This window comes from Colias philodice, chromosome 7 (assembly GCF_061535455.1).
Source record: "Colias philodice isolate Cphi_HAF_F1 chromosome 7, ilColPhil1 Martin Lab GWU primary, whole genome shotgun sequence".
In the NCBI taxonomy this organism is placed as follows: domain Eukaryota; kingdom Metazoa; phylum Arthropoda; class Insecta; order Lepidoptera; family Pieridae; genus Colias; species Colias philodice.
Window position 1 is genome coordinate 9,269,413 of NC_143092.1, and position 20,902 is coordinate 9,290,314.

A 20,902-nucleotide genomic window follows, 5' to 3' on the forward strand; every position below is an offset into this window, starting at 1 on the left:
GGTAGCATAAAAGATATTTCTCTATTTCAAAATTCATTCAAACCCGATGTAGTTTTTGACTCAGAAAGTTACAAAAAATCCATCCAAACTCTCATATTTTCGCGTTTACAAAAGTAGAGATACATTTTACATTCATGTATTTGTAATTTGCACATAATTTGCAGGCTCCCTAAAGCGTATTAAAAGTTATCAATGATTACTCAATTGAACTTACGAATTATGAGCAAATACTATGTAATAATAATAATTAAAACCCGTCAATGCGTGAGTTGCGCTCGCGCTTGACCGATCTTATTCACGTACATAATAATCGGTCTTCCTGACTGGTTAAATGTACATAATGAGCAATTAATTGTGACTAGACATTACGTATGTTATTAATGTAGGTTAGCTTTGACATTTTTATGTACGGCTCGCTCGGTTCGGTTATACAAGTTGCATCGGTGAAATAATCGATTTATTTATTAATAACTAGCGGCCCGCACCGGCTTCGCCCGTGGTACATGTTTACGTTTTCTCTACATAAGAACCATTCTCGTACTTCAAGGAATATAATAAAAAAAGAATTATCGAAATCGGTTCAGCCGTTCTCAAGTTATGCGCTTACCAACACATTTTGGGATTCATTTTTATATTATAGATACATCTCATTTGTTACTGATATGGGTATGAGTATGACTTCTTTGTTTTAATTATGGTCCGGGAGCCAGCAGCAGATTTTATGACCAAGTTCCTCTCAAGCGGTAATTAGTAAAATGCATCAAAGTATAGTATTATGAGAAGCCTCGTGAACGTCAGCTGGAGCTCGGTTGGGGGGAAGAGCGGTAGTAGCCTCCCGTATCAGCTGGCGGTTTTTCCACCAAGATACAGCCAGCTGACATATATATTTATCCACAGTTACATATATAAGCTATCATCAGGTAAATTTTTGTTTGAGAGGAAATAACGGAAAATAAATTTTTCTTTAAATTTAACTTTCATGTTCGAGACACCAGCTGACGTATAATACACCATGTTGTAACCAGCTGACTATTTTTTTTCGTTGAGATATTGGGTTAGCTACAATTTGACAAATTTTTAGCTGAGAGGAAATGAATGAATGAATGTATTTTTTTTCCTATGTGCGTGGGAGGCTACAACCGCTCACCCCCCCAACCGAGCGCCAGCTGACGTTCACGAGACTTTATAATACTATACTCTCATGCGTCTGACGAATTATCTCTTGAGAGGAAATAGTTAACCAAATTTGCACCTGGCTCCCTAACCATTAGGTATGAAAGGTCTGTTTTTGGGTTGGTGACAATAATTTTTTATGAAAAAAAATCTTAAGTAGAGAAACACAATTTTGAAATATTATGATATAAACAAAATTATACAATTGGCTTTTTATAACCGTGAGCTATATATATCAATGAAATTCTAACCAAATCAGTTCAGTTATTTCAGAGATTATACGGTATAACATACAAAAACACAGAGATCACATTTCTAGCACTGTATTCAGAATACTAAATATCCATATAATATAGTCGTATAATTTATCTGAGCTAAGATTAACTGATAATAATTCCAAACATTTGTAAATTCAAATTTATATACATTCTATGTAAAATCAGTGTTTTTTACAATTACTATGCAAATGTAAGTAAAATATAGTGGCAGGTTACACTAGTTACTCAAACGGTTGATCGAAGCTGGCCAAATAAGGCCGGTTACACATAACTTTAGCAATCTAATACCTGACTCATCATAGAACTGTTATATTGAAAATTTTACTGCTATATAATATAACTAGATTTCCGCCCGCGGCTTCGCCCGCGTTTGCAAAGGAAAACCCGCATAGTTCCCGTTCCCGTGGGATTTCCGGGATAAAAACTATCCTATGTGTTAATCCAAGTTACCCTCTATATGTGTGCTAAATTTCATTGTAATCGGTTCAGTAGTTTTTACGTGAAAGAGTAACAAACATCCATACATCCATACAAACTTTCGCATTTATAATATTAGTAGGATATTAATTTCTATAATTTAAAATTGTTTCGTGTAAGTAAAAGCTTGTCCATCGTTACGGTAAACCAAATAATTTGCAAAACGGTCAGAATTTTGCATTGTGGCTCTCCGTGATAACAACGCAAAGCGTTGTGACTTGTGAGCAATTTTTTTGCTCAATTCGTTGTCGGTTTTCCGATCAAATCGATTGTAATTTGCCTCCTGGGAGTTGTATTCGATTATAGATTGAGTAGAAGGTTCGAGTCTCTTGATATTTAAAATATTGTCGCTATTTCATTAATTGCAAACTAGACATCTTTTAAACTTTAGTAAAAATACAGGGCAACGACAAAAGAAGGTGGCGATGTTGTATCATCTCCGTTTTGGTAAAGAAGTTATAATATGTTATATGAAGATGAGATCAAATTAATGAATGAATTTGTAGGTCTGACCGCGAAAATCTACTAAAAATACAAATCAGCTATTTGCAAATTCAATTTTCGGTTAAATTCTATCTCAATGACATCTTGCAATTTTGCTTGCATTCACACTGTTTCATTTAGCACGTAAAGTACACAAAATGTTATAATTAGTGCCAAAGTGGGCATTTCATTCAATTGTGATGAAACCATGGCTTATGTAACTACACTTAGTATGTATATACTGTACAATTTCGTGTAATCCTTATGACAAATCTATAGTATTATATTTGTCAGACAGATAATATAATACTGTATTATATTATCTGTGGAAAATATAGAATTCATTTAGATCATACATTATGTTTAGTTTTCCTTAAACTTGTTATTATGAGTTTAAGATAGGATTTAAGTTGTAACTTACATAGTAAATGTGTGTTTCGATTTATATAATAACCAGTGGTATTATGTATTGGTATATAATTAATAAATGTATTTTAAATAATTTGTTCTAAATTCCTAGAAGAGTGTAAATATAATGACGTACAAATAAGTATACTTATTACTAAACTAGCTTTGTCCCGCGGTTTTACAAGCATTGCTACGTTGCTATTGGTCTTAGCGTGATGATAATATTATATAGCCTATCTCGATGTATGGGCTATGTCACACCGAAATAATTTTTCAAATCGGACCTAGATCTTGAGATTAGCACGTTCAAACAAACAATCAAACTCTATATAGATATATTTTCGATTCGATTTTAGTATAGATTAAAACAGAGGTATTATCAAACATTTTTGTTAGACAATTAATGCTTATTAATTCTTATTTGTTAGGTACCAATCGCATGTTTAATTAATATTAAACACGTGATCAGTAACACATTAAATATTCATGTTTGCTTAAATGTAGAGCTAAATTGTAACACGGTAAACGTGAATAAAAACACGTGTGTTGTGTATCTTCAAACAAAATCTTTTTGATTTTCGGGGTACCTATTTATTTATTTATAATCTTTATTGCATACAACATAAATACAAATTTCACACACACAGACAGGACATTTGATGCAAAGGGCGGCTTTATTGCTTCAAGCAATTTCTTCCAAGCAACCTACCTATGTAGAAAGAAAAAAATAAATGCACGTTGACCCAGTGCGCTACATGTAATTTAAAATTGAATTAATTGTATGATATTTTTTATTTTCTAAAGAATCCTAAACTTATGTACTTACTAAAACCAGACCATGAATATTATTATATGCATTGACGTGACTCAGTCAACAGTTAATAGTCAGATTAGAAAATATTATATCTCCTCAATTACCAAAACAAGGAAGTATCACAAAAATAATCAGCCTAATTGAAACACTAGCTTACATAATTTAAAGGAAAGCTGTGATTAAGAAAAACCGCCGGGAAATCTCGTAGCCTTTTAAGTAAGTGTGACAGACAAATCGACATTCCGACTCACGTAACATGTTACTTGAGCATTTAGTTTTTGTAACATGTGGTACATATTTCGCATTTTATTATATTGTTAGTACTGTGACCTGGATAGCTGGGCAAAGGGCATGGATAATAAACCGCTTTCGTAAATAGAGATTACTAGCGGTCCGCCCCGGCTTCGCCCGTGGTACATATGAAAAATAGATGTTGGCCGATTCTCAGACTTACCCGATATGCACAGAAAATTTCATGAGAATCGATCCACCCGTTTCGGAGGAGTATGCAGACTAACATTGTGACACGAGAATTTTATATATAAGATTACAAAATATGTACCATAACTTAAATCATTTACTTCATCTGTAACAGGGCAAAATTGTAAACTATGTATATGTATATACATTTTTTCAGTTAAGCCGTAATTATGATTAAGAAGCTGTGAATATCATAAAACGTAAAATTTGTTTGGAAACTATAATCTAATCCATACTAATATTATAAATGCGAAAGTAACTCTGTCTGTCTGTCTGTTACTCAATCACGCCTTAACTATTGAACCAATTTGCATGAAATTTGGTATAGAGATATTTTGATATCCGAGAAAGGACATAGGCTACTTTTTATCCCGGGAAATAGGATAGGTTTTATCCCGGAAATCCCACGGAATGGGAACTATGCGGGTTTTTCTTTGACTGCGCGGGCGAAGCTGCGGGTGGAAAGCTAGTTGAAGTAATAAATATGAAAAATAAAATAATACTCTATCTGCGATAACTCATGTGATAATAACACACATGGCTTAATATTTATACAATATATGTAGAAGTCTGGTTTGTAACTGGCTTCGGAGTTACTATTCGAAGGATATCAAAGGTTTACAGACAACTTTGTTAGAGGATTTTTAAGAGCGCGCCTTCAAGTAAAAATCCGGTAATGGGACGAGAATGATTATCCCCAAAAAGTGACCTGTATTTTTGCTCTAAAAAGTATTTGCCGTTTTGGATCTGAGTAACTAACCGTACAGACTGAAACCTTAACCTTAAAATGCATTCTATTCCTAATGTTATACTACGAGTAGTTTTTGCCCTCGTATTTACTTCCGTTCGATTTGTAAATCTAAACCACCGGAAGACACTCAAAAATTCAATTAAAATCGGTCTAGCCGTTTAGCAGAAGTTAAGTTGCACATGCACAGAAAATATATAAAGATGTAGGTCTATGTCTGCGTAAACTAGTTCAGTAGAATAATAGAAATGCCGCCAACTGCACATGCTCGTACGTGGAGTGAATGTATCCAAGATTTGAATGAACAGCTTTACTGAATGACATATGAGATAGTTATGCTCTTTAGATTGATATTACAGTCATATTATGAGAGTTAAAATTTTTGCATGTTTAAAACCTTTTAACTCGATAAATGTATTACGTATGTATATGTAAATAATTGGCACGAAACATAGCTTAAACAGAATATTAATACCTAATGTAAATAATAAAGTAAGACAAGCTTTATTTTGGGATAAATAAATTCCGAAATAATTTTTCACTACCTAATTTTGTTTCTTGCACTATTCAGATGTAAGTCGAACAACGCACTCTTTGCGACTGGCGCTATTGCAAATACTAAGCCTATTACTAAGAAAACCTAATTCAAAGTATCTAATAACACTTATTTACGTATCGATCTCCGTAGATAATAATTACTGTGTCAAAAACACAATTTCTCGCAGGATGCATTTCGACATTTGTAGCTTGCGTAAACGGTTTTCTTATAAGGCTGTTCCTTGCTCATTCATAGATATTTTAGGATTCCATAGATGTGCATGATACTAAACAAGTAATTTTAGAAATAGGATGTGTATCCTGTTGATAATTAATTTGTATTTATATGGAAACTTAAACTATACTTGATTTTGATATTTAGTTTTATAGCATTCAATTATATATATTTTTTTAAAAGAATAGAAAAATCTATTACGATGCGGGATTCCAACCCACGTCTCTCTCCTCGAAAATATATTTATCATTTAATTAACATATACATTTAACATAACTCTACATAGAGTCAAAATTTATTTATTTATTTATTTAATAAGGTGCACACCACAGCTGACAATTTTGCCTCGATAAACACAAATTTAATTACATGTTGCGGTGAAATGCCAACCAATTAATTGTATGCACACAGCATAGTTGAGGGAAAAAAAATATTAAACATTACATTAATTAGCACAATTCATAGATCAAGTAAAATAATTTCCAAAAATACATGTCATAAAATAAGTTGAATCTAATTAATCATAGTACCTACAGATAAATATCACATCAATATAGCTAAGTACAGTACACTAAATCACTTAAAATATAGTTAAATCAATAAATACCTACATAACATTCAATCACATAAAATACAATTCGTTACATTCCATCACAGTATAACAATAAATTATGTCTAACAATTAGTAAAGTATCTTAGAAACTATGGCAGTCAAAGATTAAATTATCAACAATTCATTCAAACAATTCATAGATCAAGTAATTTTTTTGTTTTTAAATACATGTCAAAAAGTAAATTGGATCTAAATTATAGTACAGATAAATATATCAATATAGCTACAATACATTAAATCACATAAAATACAGTAAAATCAATAAATACCTACATTACATTCAATCACATAAAATACAATTCATTACATTTCATCACAGTATAATAATGAATTATGTCCAATAAACATTAAAGTATCTCAGAACTAAAAATGCAACAAGGGAATGTGATTTTTTTATTGTTAGAGCCAGATCACCACCACTTTTTAATGAATAAAGGATGACTGCAAAATAAAAATAAAAAACAATCATAAGTATATCAATATATTTATTAAAATATAAAACTGCATAAATATACAAACAGTAGTTTTCCAAACAATTGACCAGAAAGTCAATCAATGTAATGAGATCATTACGCGAAGCAAATGTATATTCACCATATGCAAAGCCGATTGCCAAAGCAATACTGCACAGGATAGTGATAATAAATTCAACTTTTGTTTCGCAACTGTTTCGTACAATTGCGCAGTAACCGCCTTCGCTAATAAAGGCCAGTCCATGGGATAGGTTATAACTATAACTGTGCCACAGATAATATAATACTACTAGAGTAAACTATGATATAACGAAGCTTGGTTTTATTCCCGTGATCAGTGGATAGAGTAAAAACTTGTGTACTTATCAAGATAATTGGCTTTATCTGTACCCTCTATTTATAGTACATATATAGATTTTAGTGTTTATTATAGTTTTAGGGCAGGATTTTTTTTAATTCGGAAGTAGAGCACGCTTCAGCCAGCTTACTCCAAATGTGAATACTTATTATTTTTGGTGCGGTAAGTGGAAGAACCTGTGGGTCTTCTCAGTTCATTCCTTTATTCTCGTTATCAGTTCTTTCCTTATCCCTTACTTCAAAAGGGACTGGCGAGGGACTGGCGGGCTATGAGACTCTATGCTGCAAATGTTTATGGGCGGTGGTGATCGCTTATCACCTGCATCAGGCGAACCACGATGTCATTATTTTAATCAGTGTTCTGTCGCTTCGCTTTTCTGTTATTTGATACAAGGAAATAGGGACACTTAGGCTAAAAATAAGTTTACAAGTGATCGTTTTGTATTGTCAGAATTTTTGGACTCTACATAAAAAGCGCTAAAGTTCCTGTAAACTCTAAAGTTTAGTCGAATTAATATTATCACTTTGTTAAAAATATTTAACACAGAATTTGGGTGGGAATATGACATTTGGTGATGTGACAGGAAGTGACATTTATTTGGCTTGTCATGTTTAGGTCCCATATAACGAAGGACCTATTACCATAATCCATTCATTGTTAGGAGCTATAAGTGCAATAAAGACCTTACATCAACGAACAGTACGGTTGAATTTGCAATGACAATTAATAATGCAGTTATTAACTAATAAGATGACCTGATGAATTAAATAGTCTCTGCTTTAAATTGTCCGTTTGTTTCGGGATTATAATACCTTCAGTTATTATAAAATCACGACTCACATAGTGTTGATATAGGTATTACAATTTTCAAGAATTTGTTTGACGTAATAAAATTTTTATAGATATGTATTTAGTTACTGTCTCTAGTTATCTATCAACAAAATATTAAAATATTTTTTTATTATTATAATAACACCTTTGTTTTGTATTGTGGGGAACAAAAATAAATGACAGCATTACTCATGAGGTTTTATAACTTAACTTTACAACTTTTTATAAATATAAATAAAATACATAAATTATGTGTACATTTTGTATTTATTTAAATGTATTAACGGCTACATGTTAATTAATTATCAACGCAAATTCCACGTCTAAATTAACTACAACTTTACGGTATCGGTTAACCGCGGGTTCAAGCATTTAACCCTTACATAATAAGTACTAACGATTACGTCTAGATCTAGTACAGGCTAGACTTCGCCTTAAATGACTGTAAATAAGTTACGGGGGCAAGTAAAAGTACACTACTAGAGCTGTTAATACCACATCGATTTTGAAAATAAAATACCAATAGTTCTAAGTTAATTAAATATTAAATATGTATTTAATTAGTGTTTGCTGTAAAATATTTACAAAAATAAATAAGTGGTAAATAAACGTGCGATGTGATATTTCACATGAATACTTTAAATTAAAAAAAATAATAATAATCTAGTGATTTGACTATACGTTTCATACATATTTTAATTATTATCAATGCAATAAAATAAATGTTAGATGAACAAAGAAAATATTTAATATGAACATATTATAGTAATTATTGGCTCTACAACTTTTCCTACTTGTTCTACAAGCTTTAAATTGACATAATGTCGTCGAATAAGATGAAGCTTTCTTTATGCTGCTGATTATATAAACATATAGCACACTGTGATCTATAAATACAGATAAACATTCAATAACCTTTTATCAAGCCACAATTGATTAAAAATAAAAGTCAATGGGTGTATTAACAGCTCCAATAGTTAGCAACTTTCTTCGTACCTAGAGCCTTTCCGCTCAAGCCACCACACCACATGTCATTTAACATATAAATACGATAATGTGATATGTTACACCACATTACTATCTGGCATCGATACACTTACTATACCTGTAGTTTCGTGACAAAATGACGAAAATATACTTTGTGAGTTTTATTTTTTTACGTATTTTCAAATTTTAGATGGCTGTTATTTACTTTCAATAAACATAAATTTACTTTTCTCTCTACCTTAAAAGAAGATGACTTTTTTCTCCTTATTTTATTCTTACTTTTCCTTTCAGATATTGCTGGTAATCTGTCTCCACTCGGCATACAGCTCAGAGCCAAAGAAGCGATCTGCGTCCATACCAATTACACAAACCTACTCAGAATACTACAACAATGTCGCCATTCCCGTGCCCCATCCAGTACCTATTAGCGTGCCTCGTGCAGTTCCAGTGGCTGTTCCAGTGGGAGTCCCTGTAGACAGGCCTAGACCCGTTCCTGTATCTGTGCCGCATCCCGTAGCTCATGTGGTAACGCGTCCAGTGGCCGTTCCAGTTGACAGGCCGTATCCAGTGCCGGTGGCTCAACCAGTTCCTGTGACTGTCACACAAGGGGTTGGCATTCCAGTGCCGCAGCCGTATGCGGTTGGAGTGCCAGCTGCTGTTCCAGTGAGAGTGCCTGTTGCAGTGCCTGTGGCTGTTGGATCGATTGGAGGTGGAATAGGCGGTGGATCGCTCGGTGGTGGAATTGCTGCTGCATCGCTTGGAGGTGGGCTTGGCGGTGGGTCCATCATTGCTGGCTCGCTAGGCTCTGGGGGTATTATCTCTAGTTCTATTGGCCATGGAGGTATTGTAGGAGGAGGAATCAAGGTTATAAGTGGCTCGAGCTATTCAGTTCCTTATGGAGTATATGGATCGGGCCATGGTTATTATCACCATTGATTTTGGAGCCAGTACGTAAAATTATTATTAATAATCGATTGGTTTTGTTGAGTTAACTTGAGAGGAAGTTTGTATACAAATTATGTCGTCCTTTTTATAATGTTTTGTTCAATTTTGTCACATGTGTAATTGCCGCCCTTTTTTTGTAAGGTTATCAAGGTTAAGGTATTTCCTGGGTTTTTGTTAATCTAGTCTTAGCAGTGGCGTAGCTATCATAGGGCCAGGTGGTGCAGTGCACCAGGGCCCCGGAGCTCAGGGGGCCCTCAAACCTCAGCTTAGAAAAAAAACTTTTTTTTAAACAAAATTATTCTTTTTTTTTTCAAAAATTGAATCCGACAAGATGGTCCAGCAGGGTTAACTCAATAACTGCAGTCAAACTTCGTTTTTTCGATATCATTAAAGCATTGTCCGAAATAACGCTGAAGAGTTCCAGTAAGACGAACGTTGTGAAGCAGAGATTATAAAATCAAAAATGCTGAATTTTGAGTTTGTATTTCTTCGTGAATTCATGTACAGCGTATTGAACAACATCAATTATGTTTCCAAAGTTTTGCAAAAACGTGATATCGTTTTGGATGAAGCGAGTAAGTCTTTGGACGAAACAAAGGATAAATTGAAAAAGTATAGAAATGACTTCGAGTCCTTCAAATCCAAGGCCACCGAAACCGCGAGAAAATACGATATCGATCCTACCTTTCCAGAAAAGCGACGAAGAAAAACTAAAAAGCATTTCGATGAATTGGCTTCTGATCACCGATTCGAAAACCAGGAAGAAGTCTTTAGAGTAGGTAACTATTTTCAACAATGTACTCGACATAATAATCAATCAGTTAGATGCGCGTTTTATTGGTATGAGTGCAGTTTGTAAATCGTTCTACTTCTGATGCCAAAAAACTTGCTTAGCTGGAATGAAACGATTTTACTCGAGAAATGTGGTCAGTTTCAGAAGAAATATTGCGATATAATTGGACCCAATTTTTCGCTCCAATTTCTTAATGTATATCATCTGATTCTCCCTCAATTGATGGAGACGTTGTCTATTCGCCAGCTTTGCAAAGAAATTATAACAAAATTTGGCTTGCTCGATGTGACCTTACGGAAGTGTATACAGCGATGCTACTGTTTCATACAATTCCTGTTACTTCCGCAGCAGCAGAAAGATCTTTCAGTAAACTGAAGATAAAAAAAATTATTTAAAAAACAGCATTCGACAAGATCGCCTCCGACATTTATCGTTAATTGCAATAGAAAATGAGGCGGCATCAAACTTGGATTTGAGTGAAATTATAGACGAATTCGCAAAAATTAAAGCGCGTAAGAGATTGTGAATTGGGCGGGGAATTCTGTTAAAAAAGTTTTTTCCATTAATTAATCTCATCTAAATAATAAATATTCTATATTGTCATGTGCGTCGTTGTTTATTAATTCCCTTTTTCATGGAGATTCTAATAGAGACGACGTATAGATTTAGCCTACTAGGGATAAGTTCACGTACTGTTTTCTATTCTTATTCTTATCAATAATTTTGAAGGCAAATATAAGTTCAAACTACGCGGAAAGAGGGGAGGAGGAGGGCCCGATTCTTTCCCTATGCACCAGGGCCCTTGTACCCCTAGCTACGCCACTGAGTCTTAGGTTTGTATGTATGTTTGTCCCATCGATTAATGTATGCAGCTTTAATTATTGTAAGTGTATTTGATGTTATAGTATAGTATACCTAGTATATATTGTATCTCCATGTTATATAAGTTAAACCCCACTATTAAAATTAAGGGAATATGTATGTTTATTATTTTAATAAATTTTATTTTATAGAAAATTGATTTATTTATTCCTCGAAATTTCATATTATCTATACTAATATTATAAAGAGGAAAGGTTTGTGTGTATGTATGTATGTATGTATGGATTTCACGCATAAACTACTGGACCGATTTTGATGAAATTTGGCACAGATAATCTTTAGACCCTGAGAAAGGACATAGGCTACCTTTTATTGCGAAATATGTACCACGGGCGAAGCCGGGGTGGACCGCTAGTATTATAATAAAGATATATAAAAAATAACTTTTTTCGTCTGATGGTTCGTCACAAGGTCTGAATCTATTTCCTCTTATTTTCATAGGTGAATAAATCAGAACTATTAGGTACATTTAAAAAATTCGATTTAAGACATCACCTCTTCACTTCGGGTTGAAATTGAGTACCTACTTAAATTATTAAGGTGCCGCGATTTTTCTTCCATTCTAAATCTATAGTCTTCTTTATGCTTTTAGAATAGACCGTAAAAAATACTCATAAAACATACGAATCAAACATTCGTGATTCGTCATAATTATTGAAGTAACATAAAACAAAAATAACCAGTCATGGCCTAATCCACAAGAAACTCAAATAAAAATTTACCACTTACACTAAAATCTCTGTACATATACACGTACATACGTACTATGTACTGTATTTAGTGCATATGTACGTGTACTTGTGTATAGTATGAATAATAAACGAAATAGCATATCAATTACAATCCTTTACACATTCGTTACATCAGTATTCCAAAAGGACAAGATATTGTTATCGCTAAATTTGGATAACGATATTTCAAATCCTGATTAGACCATTTGTTATCAGTATCTATTGTTTGGTCAGACAGGACGTTAGTGTGTTGCAGTTATGATGAAGTCAAGTAAGTTACATTGTGACAATATTTTTTACAGTAAATATGCTTTTAGAATGTTGTAGAACGTTCTAGAATGTTCTGGAACTTTCGCGTCTTTTTTAATTTTGGACACGCGTTGGAATTATATTTAGTAGACCGTACCTACTATAAGTTGTTTAACAATGTGTTTTGTTTGTGTAAGTTACAGGCTGAAAAAATATATTATAAATAAAAGGTAGAGTCACTTATGATGCTCATCTAATAATTGCAATGCTAGTCTTGAATTAACAAGAAATACATTCAGTGTTTAACACCTAATTGATAATTTGTGTTTACATTTTACTTATTATAAGTCACAATGATTATCATTTTCGAATGTATATTTATGAAATTTTATCAAAAACAGATAGAAATGTTTGATTTTTATCTAACAGATATATAGTTTAAAACAAGTAACAATAAAACATCATATGGCAATATTCATTAATAGGGCAACACTGAAAACTCTACGTACTCTATCTTTATTAGCGAGTACTATCATTAAGTATAATGTATTTGAAAGTGTTTTGGTTATAATTAACCAAACTTTAATTGATTTTGATTGATATGAATCTATTAGTTTTTTAGAAGTGAATTATGCATCAATTATTGTTGAAATTAATCATAACATCCGAAGAGTTAATAGTAATATTTCCGGTTAGCTGAATGTACTACAAAATGTAGATTAGGTATCATTGGTAGTTACAATTGACCTATATTATTCACATCATAGTTCGGACTTAAAAAAAATTTTAGTTCCTAAAATAAAAACTATAATTTCTAAATCTTATTTCGGAATTAGAGGTGGATATGTATATAATTTGAATGTATGACACGTTAGACGTTAAAAGAAAACAATAATTATTTTACAGGCAATATAACTTATCGTTAATAATCACACATACCAAGAAATCATTGTCTGCGAACGATTAACATTTACCTTTACTCCCATCGCATTTGACACAAGAAAAAAATAAAAACCCTGTTCAGACACGTGCAGCTCCAATGCGCGATCGTTATTGGGAATATACATTTCCTTACGCGTGAATACTAAAACTAAATAGAGTGTATCTTCGGACAAAGAAATCAATCGTAATTAACAAATTATTCATGTGGTAATGTTTTGTTTACAAACCAGACCTCGTTAGAGCCAATTGTTCCCGGATACTTATGACCGATTTGTTCATTACCTAATGTACCAACAAGGTAAAAAAACGAATACGGCAATTAATAAAAATATTTAGAAATCCAAGGACTCTTGATTTATGGCGTTAATTAAATAAATTAATGGATGTATCGCTTCGTAGTTTAGATATAGAGTATAATAGAGCAAATATTATTACTCTTTCAAGTAAAAACAGTTCAATTAAAATATGCGGACGATATTTCATATAGAAATGCATTATAGTACCATCTGTACGCACACACTAAGTGAAACTGATGAAGTAGTGACGGCAGTTGAAACTGTGGTGGCAGTCGGCAGCCCTTTAGAAGAGCATGGGTAAATTATTTTAACAACTCTACTACATATTATTATAACGTGAATAACGTATTGTAATTATTATTACATATATTTTCCATCTGTAAACTCATCTTAAAAAAATATTTTTATACGAATGGTAGGTAGTATTACCTAAATAAAAAAAATCATCTAAAATCTAAATCGATACAGTAGTTGAGTCTCAAAAAGAAGACGAATATCTTGACCATATAAGTTTTATTTATAATAGAGGAAATTATGGTTTATTTTTATTTATGGGTCATTTTAGTTCTTATAATTTAATGTATCTTTTATGTTTTCCAGAATTTTCCAGTTCTCTGGACGTGATCCCACGACAGCGAAGTTTCGCCTGTCTTTCCTTGAAATTTGGCAGCATATTTTCGGGTATTATTGTCATTGTAAGTGTAATAAACATTAAATCTATTTATCGTATATATTTCTTCGTAAATTTTGTATTGATTTTGTCTTGATATATACGATAATTTTATGTATCGTATATATCAAGTTATTTCTAAGTTTTCTTCATACTGAAATTAAATAAACTTAAAAAGATTATCATATTATAAGTATCCAATTTGTAATGTGTGCCCGTCGTGCTGCAAAGAAAAAACAATTTTGGGTGCGTGCCAACTTGCGAGTTGCGAACCTACTTTTCGTTTTCACCTGCATGTTTGTCATTTTTACTAAGATGAATAATACATAAATAAAACTAACGAACACAAAAGTAATCATGTCAAATGACAGACGAATAGATACATTCAAGAAGCTTATATCTAATACACTGGAGATTGCACTATGACCATTAAATTGTAACAAGAAAATATGACGTTGAATGACGCCCGTATGTTTTTTTATCCCTTACACACCTAACTTGGCAAGTTATAATATATATAAGCTATATAAATTCGTAGTATCTAGTTGAAAGAATCATCTTTCGACTAAATACTTGGTCCATGTAGTTTAAAAACCACGGAGCTAAAAGTGAAGACGCTTCCTTATAAAACAGTCAACAGACGCTACAAATAATCCCCATCTTCCTAGGGATCATTAGATACCTTCTATCCCCGATCACGTTAGTAACTAACAATTCCTGTATTCCAGCTATACTCAATACTAGCGCTAGCTCAATGCCTCAAGTCCATCCTGCACCTGCCTGCTGAGTTCGACGTCAGCGATTTTAACGTGGCCTTTGCGTATACAGTGGTCATTGGGCTGACGCTGACACATGCGTTTACGCTGTTCCTTACCGCTATATTACTGGTTGGAGTTATTAGGGTATGTATTTATTAATAAATAAAATATATAAGTATCTCTAGGGATAGATAGACATGGAAAATTATTTGTTGATTCATAACATTTTGCTCTACCGACAATTTAAACGCACTTTACTTGACATAGTTATACGTTATGTTTTGTTTTCTTAAAGGATTCTGTAACCATAAAATCATGTACATGCATTAAGAATACAGGTATGTACCTACTGTATCTAGATATGAAAAAGGAATAAAAAATATCGAATTATACTCAGAATACTTTTATAAATTTGGTCTACGTATACCTACGTAATTTTTCAAACTTATTTTCAAGGACTAAATTGGCACTTGTATTTGAATCTGAAATTAGGCTTGTATAGGTACTTATTGTTTTTAGAGAAGTAATCAAATATTTATGTAGATTGAAGTAATCTTACTATCTATCAATAAAACAAATAGAGTGTGTCTGTCAGGTTGTTAATCAACATGCGTCATGCAATGATTATTTAGCAATGCAAAACCCGCCTCAAATCAATTGTTATATTAATTATGTCCAAACATGTTTCACTGAATAAAATTATAATATACTAATTATAAATGAATAAATTACTGCGTTTTATTGAAGGAATGGAATATTTACGAAAAAAATACCAATAATAGATTAAAGGCCCATCTGTCTTTTTTATGTATCGATTTTTTATAGCTATAAAATAAGGCCTTCTGTGACCAACAGGCGCCAGACTAAGTGTGTACTTTTGTCTTGACAAATTTAACTGACTTGACTAATTTGGTATTAAAGATTACTTAGCATAATTAACTTCTTCGTACGTTATATTTTGCTGAATGGTCCTTTATTGTTTTGTCGTAATTTTATACAAATAAAATAAAATTCATTTTCATATTTCATTAGCAGTGTTTATGACGACTGTTGAAATTTAAAATAGTTACTAGTACTGCAGTTCCATCAATACTTTATCCCAATACTAATAAACACACAAACAATTCCAGGAGAAACTCAAATTAATAAAGCCCTGGATCATCTGGACATCCATACAAGTCAGTGTGTCCGTCCTGATGTTCGTGCTATGGAGCACCACGAGCCTCGTCAATCATTCTAACGACAATTCACTTCTGCTGTATGCTATCGAGTTCTTAGCGTTGAGTAAGTATCTAAATCCTTGAAAAATACTATAGAAATATTCGATCATGATCTGGGATTAGAACCTGCGTCTTTTGATGTAGCCCGTTGGTACCTTTTCAATTTTGTAATCTTAAAAATTTCTAAAATATTTACAGCATTTTAGTTAATATCTCTCATGCTCTTTAATAATACAAATCCTTATTAACTAAATTATAATGTTACGAAAGTGCAAGTGCAGCTAGAAAAAATATAAAATACTTTACAAATACCGATTAAACATTTCATCATAATCCATCTATTTTTCTTCTTTCTTAACGTTTGTCCAAAAAATATATGAAAATAGCGTCAATAATATTTGAAGTATTACAGGAGTTATCTGATTAATTATTAATTTTTTAATAATTAATCAGATAACTAATGATTTTTTAAGATTAATTATCCTGGGTTGCCTGGTAGAGATCGCTTCCAGCAATAAGGCCACCTTCATGTAGCTAAGTTTAAAATTATCTTCAACATGGTGTACAATAAAGATTTTTGAAGTGAAACTTCTTTAGGCGCGTTGAGAGTAAAATTTCACGGTCGCGTCATGGCAATACCGTTACGTCATGGAGTTAGGCGACGATTTTGGTGTCTATCTTTGAATCTTGACAAAGAAGTTTCACTTCTGACACGTGTGCTCGACACACACGCTTTTTCATTTCATTAATTATTCATTATTCAGTATCATTATTCATTATTTTTTATTACAGTGGTACGTTTCTACATGCTCATGATAGTGGCGAGCTTTTACAAACAATTGGAAGAAAATGGAGAAGAATCAGAAAGACTGAAGAGTTTGCATCATATCGATAATTGGTATACTTCAGCTTAGACCTTAAATCACGCGAAATACTTATCAAATTAACTTATTTCTACAATGCATGATGGAAAACTACATTATATTTCAGTATAAAACCTAGTGCTTATGGTTTTATTATACAATATTTGATATCGATATTTAAACTCTTAGACTACAAGCCCGCATAGGACAAAAATATGGGTCAAATGAACCACCAGGGGACATATCTAGAACGATAGCAGAGCAAAAAATAATAAGATTCATCACTATGCCGTCACTTGTAAGCTGTCCAACTGAGTGCAGATGAGAATTGAAAAGTACAGGTAGACTCGGTCAATTTTGGTCATATATTTTTGTACGGCATTCTTAACCATCGATAGATCCATTAAAAATAATAAGAAACCGCTCAGTGCCGTACAAAAATGGTGGTCCACCAAGTCGGAATTTTTATTTAATTTCCGAGAGTTACCGGGGGTAAATTTGGTCATTTGACCATGGACGGCATCTGTGTCATACTATTGCTATACTGCTTTTAATCCATTATTCCGCAACGCCGTACAAAAATCATGGGGACAAGGGGAAAAAATCGAGAGTTGCAATCCCCTCTCTTTCCCCACTCCAGGGGGTCATTTGACTAAGTACGGCTTCGGTTCCAAAACATTATCTAGCACTCAAAAGTACTATTAAAAGCAATGCCGTCAAAAAATAATTGTTCTTTTAAATGTATACCAATAATCATCTTAATTTCATCGAATTCTTAATATAAAGAGCTGTAAGGTCATTTGACCCTGTACGGGAACTTTTTTTTTAACATGATATTGTAAAATTCAACTGTTGTATAGTATTGCCGTTCAAAAGAAACCGTTCTAAAAAAAGTTATAGAGAAATGCAAAACCAGAAATTTTGTTAAAGTTTAAACATCGTAGATTAATGAAATATAATAGTTTTCTACACTTTATCCGTTGTTTTAAATAGTATTAACATAGATAAATTAGGAAAAAACGATGCCGTACATTTTTGTGCAGACCACATCTTTTAGGCTGATGAAAGCGACGAAAGCTACAATTTTAAGAGTGCTTTATGGCCATTTGATACAGTACGGCATTAACATATTTTTACCCAACTACGGCAAAGCAAAAGGAGGGTTATGGTTGTTTACAGGTCATGTATGTATGTTCATCTATTCCCTCGTAACTTCTAAACTACTTATCAGAATTCGACAAATGACATATCATTAGAAGCGTCTGAATTGTTCACTGGATAACCAGCGACTAGCTAGCTAAAGGCTATATGGGGTTTCACAAAATCTAATGTGGCGCCCTCTAGCGGACAAAACATACAGAGTAAAAAAATAAAGTTAAGATAAATATGCAGTGTTTGGTATCATTTGAAAGCGCTTTACTTGTACATTTTGAATATGTATATATTACTAGCATTTGCTTGTGACTTTACCTGTATTCATGGACTGATTGCATATAATTCACATCTTTTCGTTCATAGCTTTTTTATTAGTTCATCAATTTAACGGAGTCCATTCCACCTGACTGTCAATTTCCAAGGTGATAATTAACCACCTCGAGCTTCTTAATATTAATGTATATTTATATTTTATTATAAAAATATAAAGCAAACATTTCGTTATATGGATTTTTTTCTTTTTCAGATTTTTCCCCTTTGAACCAACGAAAATGTACGGCACATGAAAAAATATTATCTATGCATAAAATACTTTAAAAATAAATTTATTTCGTGTTGTGTCAAATGACCCCCTGGAGTGGGAAAAGAGAGGGGATTACAACTCTCGATTTTTTCCCCTTGTCCCCATGATTTTTGTACGGCGTTGCGGAATAATGGATTAAAAGCAGTATAGCAATAGTATGACACAGATGCCGTACATGGTCAAATTACCAAATTTACCCCCGGTAACTCTCGGAAATTAAATAAAAATTCCGACTTGGTGGACCACCATTTTTGTACGGCACTGAGCGGTTTCTTATTATTTTTAATGGATCTATCGATGGTTAAGAATGCCGTACAAAAATATATGACCAAAATTGACCGAGTCTACCTGTACTTTTCAATTCTCATCTGCACTCAGTTGGACAGCTTACAAGTGACGGCATAGTGATGAATCTTATTATTTTTTGCTCTGCTATCGTTCTAGATATGTCCCCTGGTGGTTCATTTGACCCATATTTTTGTCCTATGCGGGCTTGTAGTCTATCTTACCTATTTATCAAATTTTGTTTCTTCTAATATTTAGCGAATCGAACATGATGTAATAGTATCACGCACATGATTATTTTATGACGACATCACATCGTTGTCACCAACTCACCACGGAGCAAGTCAAGGAGTTGTCACAACTTTCAAACGTTAAACATAAGTTCAGAAGACACACACACAAAGCTTTTTTATTTTTTACACAGAACAGTGTTTTTTATGTCAATTATAGTTGGTACTTAGCCATAGAAATCTAAATAACAAGACACTAGAAGTCGTAAGCGTGCGTGACCTTGTCGCCACTCAGGTGATTTGCACATCACCAGTGCATTCGTCACTGTTCAGTTGCTCTGGAGACGTATGAGTGTATACATGGTGTGTTTCAGCAATTCCCATTGCGGAAATTCTTCCACAAGTTGTAATTATACTTATAAAGGAATAATAATTTCATCGGAAAATATTTTTTTTAGAAATAATGCCGTTTTTCCTTAAAATTATAGAATATTTACAAGTATTACGAGTGTCACCATAGTAATCGAAATAACAATGAATGACACAGTCGACCATTCTTATTATCACGTTTGTTCGTATTGGAGCAAAAAGTCTCATATACTTAGGGATGTTATTCTAAAATAAACCGTAAATTCGTGCGTTAGGATACATATTCAAAAGCTTAATTTAATAGTTAAGTTAGTTTTCACTAAAATCAAGCTGTCCAATAAAAGGCATAGTTTACTTGTGTGTACTGTTTAGCTTTCGGTTTGAATGTGTTGATTTTGGCGACAGCGGTTTTCATACGAATTATGACATTAAAGCACTTCTATGTGTCTTGTTATTTAGATTTCTATGTACTTAGCAGTCACTTACTGATAATATTTTCAGCGTGAGTGATAAAACAACAAAATTACGGTGCTCTACATTATGTAAAATTAACACGTAGGCGTTGGTTTTGTTATTTATAAATTTTAAAGTTTATATTTCAAACATGCATGTTCTCTACGATGTCTTTCAGTGAGTTTAATAAAGAGCCTAGGCTCTTTAAAAAATAGGTTTCCTGTTCTTCTCACGATTCTTAAGTATATAACGATTGATCGATATCGAAAATATTTGAGGAGATAGAAAACTGTATTTTTCATATTCTTTGTTTTAAAGCATGTATATAGATATAGTTTCTTTATTTATAATTAGAATTTCAGAAGTGAATTTTACACTAAAATTTTTATTGTGTAACTAGTGGTCCGCCCCGGCTTCGCCCGTGGTACATATTTAGTATCCTATGTCCTTCTCCTGGCTCTAAACTACCTCCCGGCCAGTTTTCAGCTAAATCGGTTCATCCGTTCTTGAGTTATAAGTGGAGTAACTAACACGACTTTCTTTTATATATAATAGAATAAATAAAAATAATAATTTATTTCAT

General features: G+C 32.8%; 2 protein-coding genes across 3 annotated transcripts; both read left to right on the forward strand.

The window, feature by feature from the left end:
- Window positions 1–647: 647 nt before the first annotated feature.
- LOC149487267 (uncharacterized) lies at window positions 648–17,382 on the forward strand. Of its 2 annotated transcripts, none has more exons than XM_089697563.1 (5): window positions 648–666; window positions 14,334–14,428; window positions 15,132–15,305; window positions 16,292–16,445; window positions 17,174–17,382. In XM_089697563.1, the coding sequence occupies exons 1-5, from the start codon at window positions 663–665 to the stop codon at window positions 17,293–17,295; spliced, it is 549 nt and encodes a 182-aa protein (XP_089553689.1). In that variant the 5' UTR covers window positions 648–662; the 3' UTR covers window positions 17,296–17,382. The 2 variants fall into 2 exon arrangements, with proteins under 2 accessions (XP_089553689.1, XP_089553690.1); XM_089697564.1 differs by lacking the exon at window positions 648–666 and adding an exon at window positions 13,523–14,030.
- LOC149487268 (uncharacterized) lies at window positions 8,891–11,650 on the forward strand. The gene is made up of 3 exons (XM_089697565.1): window positions 8,891–9,049; window positions 9,187–10,022; window positions 11,461–11,650. Exons 1-2 carry the CDS (start codon window positions 9,032–9,034, stop codon window positions 9,829–9,831), a joined length of 663 nt encoding a protein of 220 aa, XP_089553691.1. The 5' UTR covers window positions 8,891–9,031; the 3' UTR covers window positions 9,832–10,022; window positions 11,461–11,650.
- Window positions 17,383–20,902: the final 3,520 nt, after the last annotated feature.